Source organism: Centruroides vittatus, unplaced genomic scaffold (assembly GCF_030686945.1).
Source record: "Centruroides vittatus isolate TY-2023 unplaced genomic scaffold, ASM3068694v2 contig_393, whole genome shotgun sequence".
In the NCBI taxonomy this organism is placed as follows: Eukaryota; Metazoa; Arthropoda; class Arachnida; order Scorpiones; family Buthidae; genus Centruroides; species Centruroides vittatus.
In genome coordinates this window covers 756825-774709 of record NW_027122209.1, presented here as the reverse complement: position 1 = coordinate 774709, position 17885 = coordinate 756825, and the positions used below count along the sequence as shown (strand labels likewise).

At 33.3% G+C, this 17885-nt stretch overlaps 2 protein-coding genes across 2 annotated transcripts; one reads left to right on the top strand and one right to left on the bottom strand.

The window, feature by feature from the left end:
* Positions 1-533: 533 nt before the first annotated feature.
* LOC136976124 (protein phosphatase inhibitor 2-like) lies at positions 534-1697 on the bottom strand. The gene is made up of 5 exons (XM_067271338.1): positions 1578-1697; positions 1364-1429; positions 1124-1285; positions 943-1013; positions 534-823 (listed from the first exon to the last, which is right to left on the bottom strand). Exons 2-5 carry the CDS (start codon positions 1423-1425, stop codon positions 729-731), a joined length of 390 nt encoding a protein of 129 aa, XP_067127439.1. The 5' UTR covers positions 1426-1429; positions 1578-1697; the 3' UTR covers positions 534-728.
* A 1554-nt stretch (positions 1698-3251) lies between these two features.
* Positions 3252-3782, top strand: LOC136976112 (zinc finger BED domain-containing protein 5-like). Its single transcript, XM_067271326.1, has one exon. The coding sequence runs from the start codon at positions 3252-3254 to the stop codon at positions 3780-3782; it is 531 nt and encodes a 176-aa protein (XP_067127427.1).
* The last annotated feature ends 14103 nt before the right edge of the window (positions 3783-17885 follow it).

The following is a 17885-nucleotide window of genomic DNA, read 5'->3' as shown; positions in this document are numbered from 1 at the left end:
GTTTACTCAGCAACTCTAAAGCAATTGGCAAATAGTTTTGTTGCGTTGTGTCGTAACTTGTCTGATAATGTGAATATTACATAATTTTTCGTGTGCTGATCCGTGACGTGTCGCTTTCTCGTCAGATAGTGGTGAATCCAGCTTTATACGGCTTACGGCAGGAATTTCAATCTTGTCGCACTTCTGATTAAAATATTTTTCCTTGTTGGCCTTTTTGTATTGATCATTTCATCTCGTAAACGATACATATAAAAGAAATAGTCAGTTGTTTCGAATTCTCGTTTATTAAGTTCTCTAAATAGGAGTCGCATTGTATTCTGCATTAGTTTCAACATTGTACCTAACTATAAATTACAATGCAACTTTATGTTAACAACAAACCAAATTCTTGAATTTAGTCTTTATTTGCTTATTAAAATAATAATTTATACTATCCATATTTACGCAAAGCTTTCTGATGTTTAATTAACGTTGCAATTTTTTCTTCTTTTCATTTCCATACAATTATGAAAATCTGATACGTTAATATATATATTTTACTCTTAAAAAGTTTCAAATTTAGTTTTTCATTTTTAAATAAATTTTTAAAATGCTGTTTTCCGAAATATTGGTAAAATTATGACCCAACGTCAATTATTTATCTAATGCTGAATTTTGGTAATTTTAACGGTAAAAGAATTGCCGAAATTTATATTTATATGCATAGTCATCAAATATTAATTGCATAGTCATCTCCTCATCATTGAAAAGATTTTTAGAAGCTTCACACCGAAATATTCGTTATAGTGTAATTTTCGCTTCAGTTCGAATGCCTTGGTTGCAGCTGTTTGGAAAATAAATTTCTTAAAATCTTATTTCACATATTTTTAAATTCATTATTGTTATTTTTATTTTAAACTTTTAATAATAATGATCGGATAATTTTTAAAAAATTAAAATTACCTGAATCCCTCAGATTTTCATCGCTGTTTCTGGTGCATAATGTTTTTTGTTTTACTTCAAATGACTCGAGACTAAAATTGAAATATTAATACTTTTACTTCGGACTGAGATTGTTTTAAAAGTACAGTATTTAAGTTATTGAAATTAACTTTAGAACTCTATGATTAAATTCCCAACTCACTTCAATGTCGATATTTCGGTATTCAATTTGTTATTGTCATTGATGGATGAATCATCCGCGATACCGTATCCTTTATATCTGATCTCAGAGTCTCTGCTATACGGTCGCGATGTCTGTTTGATGTTCGATTCATCCCATCTCACTGTTTTTTTAATTTTGTTGCTGAATAAAAACGAAAAAAAAATGTAAATATCTCAGAGATAAATTAAAATTATTACATAGAAATTTGATAATAATTACTCCGTGGGTGTGTAATTATTTCCGGATTTTAGAATCCCTCTTTTTGGTTTATTGTCTTCCATTATTCTACAGAATAATAATAATTTATTGTTTACAACAAAATCATTTCAGCTTTAAATTTTAAGCATTTATAACTTTACAGAATTGAACTGGTAGTATCTTTATTAAAGTTAATTATCTAACTTATTCAGCATTATAAATTTATTAAACCAACCTGCAATCAATCTTTATAATTTTAAGTTGGATCGTAGTTAGATAAATATAATATATTGGCAATCCTCGAAGTTATTGTTGCAGAATAAATATAAAATATATTGTTTCGCTAGTAATTCTTTTATTATTAGCAATCACATTTATCAAGAGTATGCCACTACTTTTTATTTTCAATAATTTTTAATGAAATTTTTTAAAGTAGTTTAATACAGATTAAAACTAATTGTTAATATAGATGAATTAAAAATAAATTTTACTTTTATAAGTCAATATTTATATTTTTAACAAGAAACTTAAACTTAATATATATTTTTTATTTATTTAAATACTTGTGCATTGTTTGTTGTATTGGGGACGGCAAATATCGTTCTCTGCACATTGCCTGTATTTCAAATAAATAAATTTTTATTCAATTTCTTCGTCATATACTGTTACAGTCAAAACCCGTTTTTAGTTAGAACGCGTTTTAACTAGTTGAAACTAGTTTATACTGGATGTCTTTGTTAAAACCCGTTTTGTCTAGTTAAAACTAGTTTTAACTCAAATTCATTTTTGACTAGCAGTAAATTCTAGTTTTAACTAGACAAAACGGGTTTGTCTAGTTCAGTGATTCCCAACCGGTGGTTCGCGAACCCCTGGGGGTTCGCAGTGTTTGCAGAGGGGGTTCGCGAAAATAATATTGTAATGGCGGATTTTTTAAAACGCCATTAAAATCAAAAGCAAAAAAAAAAAAAAAACAAAACAAAAACACAAAAATTAAAGAACACACCCACTGTAAAACAGATTGTTCGCTGCCTGTTTGTTAAGAAATCTATAATAAATTTCAATATTTTCATTTCTTTTTTCCTTATTTGTTTTTCAAAATTACTTCATCAATATCAAATTATATCAACAATTTTATACATTATAATTTATTCCTCTTATTCAAGTAATCAAATACTATTCTCTTTTTATTACAAACATTTATTTATATTTAAAACATTTTATCAATGTGATTAGTATCATGTTCTGCTTTATATTTAAAATCATTGCAGCAGTTTTCCCTTCTATGTAATATTTTTTTTACAATACAATTGGAAATAAATATCAAATTAAGGCAGTTTACTACAGATTTTAGAATTAGATACTTGTTCACAACCGGAAACTGGGAGAGTAGTGTTGTATTAACCGACGTTCATACATAGGCTTAGCACTTGTAAAGCTTGAGTGATAGTGATACTGTGACTGTCAAGTTCTCGTGTAAATGATTTAATAATTATTAATTTAATTATTATTATAACTTATTTTTATTATGGATCGATGGTTAAAAACGGGTCGTTTAGAAACGAGACATGATAATCGAGATGATAGTACTGAAAGCTGTAGTGAGGTACCGTTTCACCAGACGAAAAACAAAGGAAATGATGATAGAAAAGAGAAAAAGCGAAAATATGACAGCGACTATCTACAATTGGGTTTTCATTTTACTGGGGATGAGTCGGAACCTAAACCGCTTTGTGTTATATGTAACGAAGTTCTTGCCAACAGCAGTTTAAAACCATCACTTCTTCGTAGACATATTGAAACAAAACATCCGACACACAAAGATAAACCTCTTGAATATTTCAAAAGAAAATTAGCAGATATCAAAAAGTGTAGTCTTTCTTCTTTCTTGACTTCAAACGAAGATAGTAAAATGGCCCTTGAAGCATCATTTCGAGTAAGCTATAGAATTACAAGATCTGGACAAGCGCATACAATAGCAGAAAATTTAATTGGACCATGTGCGAAAGATATCGCCAAATGTATGCTTGGGGAAAAGGCAGCAAAGAAAATTGAGCTAGTTCCCTTATCAAACAACACGGTGTCGCGTAGAATTAATGACTTGGCTAATTATGTGGAGAACGAACTTCTAAAAAGAATAAAATTGAATTATTTTGCAATTCAACTTGACGAATCGACGGATGTAACAAATGCCGCAGTCTTGCTTGTCTACGTTAGATATCTTTTTACGAATATTGTTCAAGAAGATGTACTATTTGCAAAACCTTTGAAAACCTACACAACTGGAGAAGCGATTTTCGATATGATCAATGGGTATTTTGAAAAGAATGGAATAAGCTGGTCTTATTGTGTGGGTGTGTGTACAGATGGTGCAAAATCAATGACAGGAAAATTTTCTGGTTTTGTGGCACGGGTGAGGAAGATCAACGAGAAAATTCAATAGACAAGCTTTCATAGACAAGCTTTAGTATGTAAGCGTATTCCTGCAGAGTTATCTACTACTTTAAGTAATGCTGTGAAAATTGTGAACTTTATAAAATCGCATGCTACAAATTGCCGTCTATTCCGTACGCTTTGTGAGGATTTTGGAAGTTTCCACGTTTCTTTACTACTTCACACAGAAGTTAGATGACTTTCCCGTGGTAAAGTTTTGACGCGTTTGTTTGAAGTCTGAAGTTCAAGCATTTTTTATTGATCATCCGTTTCATTTGTCTTCTTGTATATCCGATGTTCTTTGGCTGCAAAAGCTTGCGTATTTAGCTGACATTTTTTGTAAACTGAATGAATTAAATATGTCTTTACAAGGCGAGGGTGTCACCATTTTCAGTGTACATGATAGAATTGAGGCTATGTTGAAAAAGATCAATTTTTGGATTCAATGCCTGCAGATGAATGAGTATGGATGTTTCGATTCTGTCAGCACTTTTTTTATCAGAAAATTCAATTAAACTTGACGAAAACATTAAAAGGAGTATATGTGAACATCTGAACTATCTTCGATTAACTTTCGATGACTATTTTCCCAACAGATGCAATATATCCATCTCAAACAACTGGATACGTAATCCATTTCAAGGAAATGTAAGTTCAGAAACCTCTCTAAATATACTGGAAAAAGAAAAACTCATAGAGTTATCTTGTGACAGTTCTCTAGAAGCAATTTTTAAAGATCAATCTTTAATTGACTTCTGGCTCAGTATACAAAATGAATATCCTGTTCTGTCAAAAAAAGCCATTGAAATTCTATTACCATTTTGCACAACATATCTATGCGAGAAAGGATTTTCAACATACTATCTGAAAGATAAATACAGAAACAGGTTAAATGCAGAACCTGATCTAAGACTGAAATTGTCAGATATTGAGCCTAACTTTGAATTGCTTTGTTCTATCAAACAGCCACAAATATCCCATTAAGAGTTTTTCCAAATGTAAAACATAAGAACCAGTTTGTTAAATTTATCTTGTTTTCAACTTTTATAGCCATCATTTTAGTCTTATTAATGTTTTATTTAAATGTTTCACGATTAATATAATCAATATTATTCTGCAATATGTAAAATATATATTCTATCAAATTTTATTGCTTTTTTTTACCTGTCATTAACGACTACATAGGGCAGTGTTTCCCAAACTTTTTTAGGCCACGCCCCACTTTAACATTTCTAAAATCATCATGTCCCCCCATATAATAATTTTAGTTAAAAATTTATTTTTGTTCTTTTTAGTAATATGAATGATAATTTTGAAAGCGGTTTCTTACGACTGTTGTCAAAACAAAGAAACGTACTTTTAATAAATAAAAATAAGATATTTTTAAAACTTAATTTAATGTGATTTGTGGGCTTGATGCTTTTTACACAGCGATTTTATATCTGGCTCAAGCTTAGTTGGCTTAAGTCTCAAATCTCCACGTTGTGTTATATCCAGACGATTTCTTTTTTTAGTCAACAAATTACTCACAGCACTAAAGCCACATTCAGCTAGATATGAAGATGGAAACGGTAATAAGAGTTTTCTTGCACATTTTGTGGTATTGGGGTATTTGGCTTCTGTTTCATCGCAAAGCCATGCCATCGCACCTTTAATATTAAATAGAGTTATTACAGATTCGTCACTTTGCAACTCCGCGAGTTCTTCTTGATATTGCAGATTGGATATATCAGCTAAATCCACCAAAACTGGTTGCACCATCCATGTCGGAAAATTCATTTCTTTTAAATCAGCAAATCTCTCTTTAAAATCCGTAATTAAAATTTTTAAATGATTAACAATTTCAAGTATTGCAGAGTCAGAAACATTACACTTGTTGAGCCAATGAAACTGTTCAAAATTTCTGTTACTTAAGTGTTTCTGACTTAATTCTAGATTCTTAACAAAACCAAATATTTTTGCTTTGGCATCGACCAGTGTTTTGCTTGGTCCTTGTAGTTGCTTGTTCAATATATTTAGCTTCTCAAAAATATCGGCTTAGTAACTTACATATGCTTTGCCATTTGTTGTCAATAAGAACGTCATTTCAGGCTTATCAATTAAAAACTTTTTAAGCGAATCAAACAACTCAATAAATCGTTTCAAACAATTTCCTTTTGATAGCCACCTTACTTCAGTGTGTAGTAACAATTGTACATGGTCTTCATTTTGCTCCTCACAAAATAGCTTAAATAAGCGCTCGGTTTTAGCGCTGGCTTTTATAGAGTTAATGCATTTGATAACTGCATTTAGTGTTTCATGGAGGATAGGAGACATGTTTTTAGCCACCAAGTTTTCTTTATGAATAACGCAGTGAATAAGGGTCATTTCTGGATTATCAGCTTTCATCAATTGTAAACAACCATTTTTCTTGCCCATCATATTGGGGACACCATCTGCAGCAGCACACGAAATAACATTCTTCATGGGGATCTCATTGTCATCCAAGTAGCATTTGAATATGTTGTAAATGTCTCTCGATTTGGTAGTGCTTTCTAATTGTTTACAAAATAGCATTTCTTCTGCAAACTGTCCACGTTCAATATATCTAACATAAGTGATAAGAACGGCTTCACTGTCTCTTAGAGTTGACTCGTCCATTTGCACAGAAAAATTTCTGGTTTTTAGTTTCAAAACAAGTTGTTTTTCAATGTCATCGCCCATCTCGTCGATCCTTCGGCTGACAGTATTTTTACTAAGAGGCATTGCTACTACATCCTCGTCATTTTTTTCTAAAACGGTTTTCATAAAAGCAGAAATAGAGGGCTTTATTAGATTCTCCCCTATTGTGTGGCTCTTCCCTGATTTAGCAATTAACAAAGAGATTTGTTAACTAGCCTCTTGGATACGACTATTTGTTACATTTCTAGACGTGAATATTGAAGTAATTGTCGTCCTTTTCTCGAACTTTTCCTTCAATGTTTTGAAGAAACTTAAATCTGAATTAATATAGTCCTTGTGTTTGGCCTTCAAATGTGCTTCAAGCCGACCCAATTTCATAGATTCGTTTGTCAAACATTGCTGGCATATCAAGCAAAACGGCATCCTCTCATCATTAACTGCTGGTATGAATCCATATTTCAGATATTCCTCTGAATATTGACGAACTTTCTTTTTTGTTGTTCCACTCATTTTTTATGGGCTAAAAAAATAAAATTTTGTAAAAATAATTCAATATGGCAGAGTAAACGTAAATTAAGAAAAAATTGTTTTTGTGTAGATATACATCTTGCCGCAAGTAATACTAGGGATAAAAGCAAGCCCTGAAGATTCCAGAAGATTAGATTGCGGGAATTAAATTCTTATGGACTCCTTTATCAAAGACACTCCTATTAGAGATATTCAAACTAACAAAAATAGCACAATTTATTAGTTTATAAATATTATCAATAGTTTTAACTTTTTATATAAGTTTTTAAAGTTTAAATGTTTAAAAAATAAACAAAAATTATTCAATACGTAAAAATTATATTATACAACATGTATCAATAAATTCATTTAATCATATAAATGACAGACAATTAAAAATATTACGACATATAGGTGTTAAAAATAAAAGAGTTAAATTCTTAGAAAAATTTTGCAAAAACGTTGTTACTTAGCGACTTTAAAAGATACAAGATTTCTGCGACAAGAGATACAGCAAAGGGAAAAGCTGAAAAGTTACAGTAGTGAACCGAAAATCGGAATCAATTGGGAACTGGGGTTGTTCAGATTAGGGATTTGTTCCGATTACAGTTTATGTATGAAAAAATATATTAACCTGTCAGATGTTCAAATTTTTCTCCGTTGCGTGTCGCTTTGTGTTGAATTTTCGTCGATTTTAACCCTAACGAAAATTTTTATAATAATAATCGAGATTATCGTATCGTTAAAAATTATTTCTGCATTTTGTACAAACAAAATAAATATATTGAAGAATATAAAAACATGAAATTTATACTTTAGAAGTAAATTTAGTATCAAAAACGTTCGATTCAGCACGACACAGTCCGACTGAAAATCCTGCCGATTACCGGCGATTCCTATTACCAGGGTTCCGATTTACAAGTCTCTACTGTACTTGCGGACTCTAATAACATAGTTTCAATTTTGATACCATCTTAAAAATTATTAAGGGGGTATTATTATTATTAATATTATTATTAAGGGGGTAAATTATGTCATGTCAATTTTCAAATTGCCCCCTCCAACCAGCAAATTGCCCCCCTGTGGGGCGTACGCCCCACTTTGGGAAACACTGACATAGGGGTTCGTCAAATTTTTCGGACCTTTCTTTTGGTTCGCGAGGAAAAAAAGGTTGGGAAACACTGGTCTAGTTAATTTACTGCTGTACATGTTTTGATTTTAGATAAAACTAGTTTTAACTTTTAACATTAGTTAAAACTAATTTTAATTACATAAATATGTTCGGGGGAAATAAATAAAGTTATGTGTAGTGATTCGGGGAAAGATGCCTAACAATTTGCTTATGAAGGAAATTATAGCGATAATTTGAGTTTCGGAGGCCTCTAACGAAAATATCATATTCTTTAGCATGTTTTTCAAATAAAACTTTGGAGTATATCAAAAATAATTATGTATAGTGTTTGCAATGACGACTTTTTCACTATCTGGCATTTTAGACATTTCACCCGGATACTCAGGGTGAGATGCCTAAAATGCCATTGGGGTAAAATAACAAATATAATTGCATAAAATTAATTTCCGAACATCTTAACCAAATTTAATTTATTGCATATGTAGTACAAAGTACTTTATAGTAAGTGCAGCAGCACAGTATATAAATACTGTTAAGTTCCCGCCCGTTCTAACGTGCTCTATAGCTAGCTGAAAGCTTTTTTCAGTCCAAAAACCTTTTTGAAAAGTCCTTATATAATTTCTATGCTTAACCTGCAGTAAAACGAGAAAACAAAAATTTATTAAAAATAGGCATATTGGAATCCAATTAACAAAAAATAGGCATGTTACCCCAAGAAAAATGTGGCATCTTTTCCATTTGTCAGGGTAAGATGCCTAGTGGAATCACGTGTTCTAGCGTATCTGATCGGGATCGGCGGTAGCTCACAATGGAAACTTTAGAACCTACATCACACATTAATTGTTTTTCGCAATTTTTAATAAATTCTATTTTAACTTTTAGTTTTAAAATGATTCTAGAAACATTTCACAACAAAAACTTCGTTCTTATCTTGCTTTTATTCTTCTCAGATGTAGAAAATGAGGTAACGGTGGCCAACTACAGCTTTCCGCACTCAATATTGGCCCAACGCTTCATCATACAAACACATGACAATATCTGACGTCACCGTTTGAAAATATCAAAAAGTAGGCATCTTCCCCCGCTTACCATCTTACTCCGAACACTCTATATGTTGCAGTCAAAACCAGTTTTTAGTTAGGATGCATTTTAACTAGTTGAAACTAGTTTATACTGGATGTCTTTGTTAAAACCCGTTATGTCTAGTTAAAACTAGAATTTACTGCTAGTCAAAAATGAATTTGAGTTAAAACTAGATTTAACTAGACAAAACGGGTTTTAACAAAGACAACCAGTATAAACTAGTTAAAACGCGTTCTAACTAAAAACGGGTTTTGACTGTAACATATATACCAAAGTAATCAAATAATTGAAGTGAACTGTTAACATGTTTTATCTTAAATTTGATAGAGACCAGTATACTGCATATGACATATCTACCATTTTGACAATGAATTCAACTTGAAATGGCAATATGCTTAGTATATTCTGAGGATAGAAGCATATTAAATTCAGTCTAAGCAGTTTTGTTGTTATATAATGCTTGACTTACCTATGCTTTCTAAAGATAAATTTGTTAATTATAATCAATCATAGAAAATGAATCTCAAATGTCATCTAGATCAGTATTTCTCAAACTTTTTCGTCCGCGACCCCCTTTTGCACTTAAAAATTTCAAAGGACCCCCGAAGAATGAGTATGTGTAGAAAAACATCCCGGAGGGAGGGGGTTAATTTAAATTCAGGACGAGTTAATTTCTTTTGTTTAATTAATCTATTCCATGTTGAAATTTCTCTCCGTTGCGTGTCGCTTTGCGTTGAATTTTTGTCAATGTTAAGGCTAACGAATTTTTTTTTAAATTATTTGTTTATTTTTCACAAACAAAATAAATGTATTGAAAAATATAAAAACAAAAAACATTATATTTTGGAAGTTTATCTAGTCTGAAAACGTTCCGATTCAGCACAACACAGTCCTCAGAAAACAAGCATAACTTACCACTCACGATGGGAAAAATTCTCGTTCAAATACTGGCGCGTCCTTAAGTACCCTCTTATGGTCGCGCCAGGCTGCCAGCTAAAAACGCATATCAACTAAAATAACATCGGAGTATCCCAAGACATAGCCAAATATTGCAGCACCACAGCACTAGCGGAAATTCAAATTTGCCGACTGAAACGCTTTCGGTTGATCGGTTTTCGGATAATCGACGCTCTACCTAAGTCGACTTGCCTACAGACGCAACGCTGCTAGCGAACATCGTTCCAAATGACAACGCTGTTCTATCATAGTTTAGGCGGAGAGTGGAACTCGGAGGATTCCCCAATAGCGCACAAATTTATGAATATTATATTTAGGCTCGTATTTAAATACAGTCAAACCTGTTTTTATGCGCTCTTTTTATGTGCGATTTTTATTTGTGCGATTTTTTTAATGCGAATTTTTAATTTGTGCGGTATAGTTGGCGACTAGTCTCGTGCGATTCGTCATGTCTTACGTTGACTTATTATAGCTAAATAAACTTATTATAGCATAAATGCACTTATTATAATAATATTATTGCATGAATATGCGAAAAATGAAATAATTTACTTTTTAAGTCAACAAAACACCACCTGGACAAAAATGTGTAAAACAGACGATAGACCAGACGATGCAGTCAAGTGCTGACATCTGTTGTCAATAAATTCTATTTCGTACGGTTTTGAGTTATTTTCTACGTGAGACTTTTTTTATGCGGTCCCTGTTGACCGCATAAAAAAATATTTTTTAATGTGTCGCGAAAACTATTATTTACAGCCATTCGTGAAGTTTCGTGAGATTTTTTTATGCGTTTTTTTTAATGCGGTCCCTATCCCCCGCATAAAAACAGGTTTGACTGTATTTATATTGTTTTTATTATTTATATGTGCAATTTATTTAAGTAAAAATTATTTTATATATTTTTTATTTCTACTATTTCTAAACATGAATCTATAGTAAATTTATAAAATATTTGAAAAAAAATTGATTTGGCATCAATTTTTCAGCGACTCCCCAAATATTTTTCACGACCCCCTTAGGGGTCGCGACCCCCACTTTGAGAATCACTGATCTAGATCATCAATAAATCCAAAATTCAAGTAAAAATATATTTTCAATCGAAAACTCAATGGAGATTTACCAAGAATATATATATTTTTGCATTGTTCAAGCGCACACTTTATTTATATATTTACTAAATCGACCTAGAAGAAGCTCCAATTATAGGTCTGTTTATGACATACAAAGAATATAGCTTAATAAAAATTAGAATATTAAATATCACTCTTCTATCTGTTAAAGAAAAATATAAAACAAAAATTGAAAAACGTGAAACACAATTTTCACAACACAATCTTAATGTTCAATATTTATCTTTAAAAAAGTTAAAATTATTTTTTTCGAAATGTTTTACATTGAATTATAATAAATTTGCTTCTATTTGATTAGACTGTTTGTCATATTACATCTATTTTCAGGACTATCATAGAAGATCCTATTAAAGTTTTACTAGAAATGTATAAACGATGCTTTTCTGGACATACACTGAAAAAGAGTGTAGAACATATTTTATTTTCTTATGTTTAAAGAAATGAAAGGCTTCTTGTATGACTGCCTAATTTTTGTGTGTTGGATATTTGATAACATATTAGAATACTATAAATACTTTTTTTTTTAACTCTTTCCGCCCTGTGGGCACTAAGAAGGCCTCTTTTAGTAGGCCCATTATGGGTTCGGCCAGGCCCACAATGGGACGACCGGGTGGTGAGGGACGGGGCCCGACATATCCGAACGGACCACCCCCCGAAAAATTCCTGGGGATTATTGGACCCGTTCGGATTCGATCCCAGGTCCCCCAGAGCGGTAGGCTGCCACCTTGACCGCTCGGCCATCCGGCCGTCTAAACTATAAATACTAGAATACTAGACCTTATAGAATACTATAAGGTCTGTTTGTTTAGGATGTTATAGTAACTAAAACTTAACAGAGAATTATAGAATAATTGATTTAATAAAACGTCAAATTCTGAAAGAAAAATAATTATTTCTGTTGTCTTTCAGTTTGGTGCACAGTTAGTTTATCATATAACCAAATAAAAACGTAATTGTGTTAATGTTCACTTTATTATTGATGCTAGAAATACTAACAGCTTTAATGATGAAACATCATAATTAAAAATATTACACGTATTATAAAATATCAGATTTGTTTTATTCATTCAAACTACAAAATAAATTAAACTTCAAAAATTCTAAAAGATCTCTCACAATGCCCACAGGGTAGAAAGAGTTGAAAATGAAATAAAAATTTTAAAATATGAAATCTTCAGTCCTAATTATCCAAATTCCAAAAATATAATAGACTTTTTTATTTATTTATGATTCCCATGCGATATAGCAACATGTTCTACTTCAGTGGTTCCCAACTTATTTTATTGCTGAACCCTTTTCACCTTAGTAAAAAATGTTGAAACCCTGAAGATTTCTAATGATTACAGTTAAAACAACAAATAGAAAGACAAAAAAAAAAAAAAAAAATACAATTTATTGCAAAATAAAAACAGATAAGTAATAATATGTGCTTTCCATTACTAAATTCATACTTTTCTTTCAATATTTTAAACAGTGCTAGTGCCCGGATTTGTCCCTTCGTTGGTATCTGCCTTTTCAATCTCCTTGTCGCTACAAACATTTGGAGTACTTGCTACATTTTTCTTCAAAATTCTTCTCTCAGCCAATGTTCCATGATTTTTTAATTTGGGATATACACAATACTAAAAGCACTATAAATTTATACGATTTCCACTATATTTTTACATGAGAAAATATTTAAAATATCACAAAACGATTGCAATACAAAACTAATAATCTTTAACTGATTATTAGTTACTGATTATTACTGACCGCTTGTATGCTGCACCGTTGCATTACAACACACTACAGACGGTGGGACATTAAGTTGTTAATCATTACTTATCGTCATACGTATTAATGTTATTAAACTTCTGTCTTGTTGGAATTAAGGTACCGAAAAACCATAAACTTTTCCCGAGTTATTCATTCATTCATTCGACAAGAACCATAGTATAGTAGTAATGAAAAAGAAAGTTTTAAGGTTAAGGTTAAGGTTATATTCAGCGTTTATTGTGGTGAAAGTTCAAATATCGTATTATGAAGGAGACTTTCAGGACAAATTAAAGTGCGAGAAAATATTCGGTATTCGCGCATTTATGACGTCATTTATGATCTTAACAACTTTGTGGCGACTTAGATGTAATTTTTAATAAGAAAGAAAAAATGTTCGAAAAATTGTACCTGCAAAGCAGACAAATCTCTATATCGATTTTTATTAGTGGTTTAGATTCGCTTAGAAATTGATATTCATATTATTTTCTATATTGCAACAACTGGTCGCACACAGTCGACTTCGGCATCTTAAACATGGCCGCCAGATATGCCACACGTTATCATGCTTCACGATTTTTTTCCACCTTAATCGACGATACTACAACCTTCCTCTTATGCTTCGTTGTTTCTGCATCCTTCTCATGTAGTAGTGTTTTGCCCCTGTATATCATACTTTACCTTCAACATCAGACTCGTGCCGGACATATATTTAATACCTTTCAGGGGAAAATATTTGAATTGAAATAACATGACTACCGGTCGCTCTCATATAGTTAATCGTAGCCTACTACCACTAAAGTTTTCGCTTCTCTCGTCTTTCATCTATCTAACTCCATTCTCGAAATTTAGGAAAGAGGCGAATAGACGAACAGAGGAAATTTATAAATTTAGTTTTCTCAAATTGCATCCCAAGAAAAAGAATCCGAGCATCTAGACTTAGTGCATTGTACTTTTGTGGTAAAAGCAGAAAACAGCGACGGATAGCATGACAAGAAAATGCGCCGGTGCCTATTTTGGCCCATTACTCGATATAACCTACACGGAATATTGTGTAGTCGACTCAGATGGGAAGACCAAAAAAAGCGGAAAGCTATCAACAATACGAAATTTATCGGACTGAAAATGGCACCCGACTAAGAGCGCTTCGAAGTCACGTTTGCTGGGAAATACGATGGTGAAAGAGATGAACTGATCAGCACGTCACCATGCTCACCTCGAACTGTGATGCAACCGTCGCAACGTAGTAGCAGGCTCGTCACCGAGTGACTTTTCCTATCACAATATCAATTGTATTTGTCGTTAAGTTTTTCCCGGTCGAATCTTTATGCTTATTTCCCGCGTTTACGATTTAAACTGTAAATTTGGTAAATATATTAATGAAAATACATTGATTAAGACACTAAACAGTGTTGTTACCTTTATTATAACGAATAATGCATTTAATTATCGTAAACGTTATGATAGATTTTACAAGTTAAGCTACTCCACTACTAAAGCTTAAAATTTTTCAACTTTTAATTTGAGTTTCTGCAGCAAGTAATTTAATATTTTCTTTTAGATTAATAAAACATTATGACAGCGAATCTTAAGAATTCTTTGATATTGAACTAAATTTTATAAACAGAAAATTATATCAAATTTTATTAGTGTAAGTGTCTGAATTTTGAACCTACAGTAAATTTTCCATGACGTCATAGTTGTCGTCTTGTTGTCAATTGCCTAACGGCTGACTGTCAACTTTCTACGTGAGAATGTGTTCTCTGTTTAATTCTCAGACGCAATTCTCATCACCTTCGCCCTAAAGAGCATCAAAAAGAATAACAATACAGTACTACCAGAATTCGGGCAGTTGTCGCTCGGATAGCCTCCCGTGCAGAATTACTTTTTTCGTAGTGTGCTACCTTCCCTGGATTTTGTGCTGAATCCCCCAGACCAAGGATATCAACGCCGAATCGCCGCTAGTGCCAACGCCGTAACCGAATCGCCGATAGTGCCAACGCCGTAACCGAATCGCCATAGAACTACGAATCGCCAAGGCACGTAACCGAATCGCCGTTAGAATCTACGAACATCTTTCCCAAGGTATTTATCACCACGCGAACTCGTTTGTAAGCTCTCTCTCTCGAAATCGCGTCACTAAATCCTTCATAATGTACCCGAATCCTGTACAAAATAAATATACGTTATGCTTTGTTAAAATGGCCTCTGTGTTCTCCTGTCCTCCATCCCGAATCCAAACGCCCTAAAAACACGACCGCTCGCGAGACCGATTGTAGAATCGCCGCGGTTTCCGTGTCAGCCGAGACACAGTGGTGTCAGACCTGACGTGACACCAAAGAGGTGCCGACCCCCCGGTCACATTAGTAACGTGACGTCATTGGCCGACGACAACAATTGTGCAACAACGTGCTTTTTCGGTTATTGTTAACAGGTCAGACTCTCCATATTAAATTAAATTGAAGAAGAAGACTTAACAGGTCAGACAGTTACTCCGCCCAATTTTCAAGCATGGATGCGTCAACAATTCAGCCGGTGGAGTTTACCGTCTGTGGAACCACCATAAATGCTGCTCAGTAGAGGAAACTTTAAATACTCTGCAAACTTTCATCAAGTCCAAGCCATCTGGTCTGCTTTCGCAAGGATCGTCGTCCATTCATCACAACGTCTGTCCTCACACCGCGCGCATCATACAGGAATCCCTTGTGAAATTCAAGTGGGAAACACCAGTATCCTGCATACTTGTCTCTGTGATTTCTATGTTTTTGAGGAGCTTAAGAAGCACCTGAAAGAACACATAAGTTTCAATCGGACGCTGAGGTGGAAGACACAGTTTGGGAATGGTGCAGACATCAACCCACTGAGTTCTGTCAGCAAGGAATCCAACGACTGGAGTCACAGTGCGACAAGTGCCTTACTCATCAGAGGGTTTGCTTTTAACTTACTTTACTTCAATTACATGAGCAGCAATTTCTGGACATCCATTTACTCATACAGGAAGTACAGGAGTGTATAAACAGTGGCATAGACTACCTGAGGAGTTTCACAGTATAGGAAGAGATAGAATGGAGTGTATAGTTCAAGAGTTGTTACAAATAAACTCATTGGTTGGGTTTCATTTTGTAAGTCCGCCGACCTTTAGGGGGGAATCATTAATCCGGCGACAGGATGGTCTAGGGTCGTTCGCGTGTGGGTGTGAGGGAGGTGACACAGATGACAAGTGTCTCACAAAAGTCGTTTATTTAGACGTAAAGGAACTTACACCTAACACAGACTTCTTCTCGAACGATAAAACCTTTTGAAAAGTCTCAGTCACCTCGGCGTTTTCCTGACGTCTTCTACTGTAGGCCCCGGGGCAGCAACAGGTGGAGATGTTCGCCTCTGGTCACTGGTGGTCTGTCCTTAGTGGCACTAATTTGCAGATCGGCCTGATGCAGGAAAAATAAATTGTCTTTGTGCTCGTATTAGCCGTAAGCAGATTCACAGTTTTTGTCCGGCCTCTCCGCGCGTCTCTTCTTCCTCGCTCGGCGATTATCTCGATCTCCCTTTTTCGAATTGTGCATGTTGATTGGCTCTACGTCCCTCCTTTCTCGCTTCTCAATTGGTCTCTCGCTTGTTTCCAAGCGAAAAACGACCCCTGTTTGAGTCACGAGAAAGAACCGCCTCGACAAATCTACTTGACATCCTCCGTTTACTCAGGTTGGAAAGAATTGATGAAACTTTGAAACTTGCGCTCATATTTTCCCTATTGTTGTCTAGTCTGAGAGATTTTTGAAATTTAATGCTTTGATGAGATGTTCCTTTTCATAATTAACTTTTCTCTTTTTCCTAATTTTAATGATCTAAATTTCGTATACGAGGACTTGTCAAAGGTTCATCTATACTGGAGGACATTCGTCTACAATCATTACTCATTACAATTATTGCATTTTATTTTACATTAGGCCCTTTTTGCCTTTCGACATCTTTCTCCTTTTTTTTCATGCATCGCGGTTTCAAATGACTAACGTGTTGAATCCGATCTTTGATCGGTTTTTGTCCCTTGTAACAATGGACAATTTTCTACATTTGTTTTAACAATCTTCTAATATAAATAATTAATGTTAACCCGTTTTTGGGACTTCACAATTTGAATGACCCTCGTATATACAATTAAATTATTTCACATTTAATTAATATAATATACATATTCTATTTATTAATATTTAGTTCCGTGTGCTACAAAATAATGATAATTTTCTAATATATATTTTCAATTATGTGTTTTAATATACAATATATTTTTAATTATTTTATTCGTTGCTATTTTTATTTCGAATAGACAAATCTGGGTTGAAAATGCCCTCTACTTAATAGAAATATTTCACTTAAAAATTGGGTGTTTTGTCATCGATTTTAGGTTACCGAATTAATGGAATAGCAACGAATGTCCAGTTTTATTCCCCGATTGTTATTCTGTCAAGCAATCGGGGTTAGTTTCTGGAGAACAAAAAACTACCACAAAATGGGTGTCGCCTTGACGTGGCTTTGTGGCTTAACGTGCGAAAACGTTATCGAAGTTCTCAAGATGATGTTTTCCACGGACTAAGTACACCCGACAGAAATTTCACAAGTATTTTAATACAGCTTTTATGAAGTAGAGTTTTGTCACTTTCTTAGAAAACACACAGCATTACATGTGTCAACTGTATCACATTATATAGGTAGAAATAGAAAGAAGCTAGACATAAAATATACTGTACTAATTGGAGAAAGAAATTGGGAATATAATAATGTGACCTAGAAAAAGTTTGCCATTCATGAGTAATTCTTAATCTTTGAGACAATGTTTAGGAAATTCTGATGCTATTTCATTTTCTGTTTCACTTACATGTAGAAATAAGAAACA

Excerpts from the sequence above, each read along its gene's own strand:
- LOC136976124 (XM_067271338.1), bottom strand. The coding sequence starts at position 1,425 with ATGGAAGACAATAAACCAAAAAGAGGGATTCTAAAATCCGGAAATAAT. Across the intron at positions 1,286-1,363 it reads AATAATTACACACCCACGGA|CAACAAAATTAAAAAAACAG; the intron begins GTAATTATTATC and ends GTTTTTATTCAG. Across the intron at positions 1,014-1,123 it reads ACCGAAATATCGACATTGAA|TCTCGAGTCATTTGAAGTAA; the intron begins GTGAGTTGGGAA and ends TTTCAATTTTAG.
- LOC136976112 (XM_067271326.1), top strand. The coding sequence starts at position 3,252 with ATGGCCCTTGAAGCATCATTTCGAGTAAGCTATAGAATTACAAGATCT.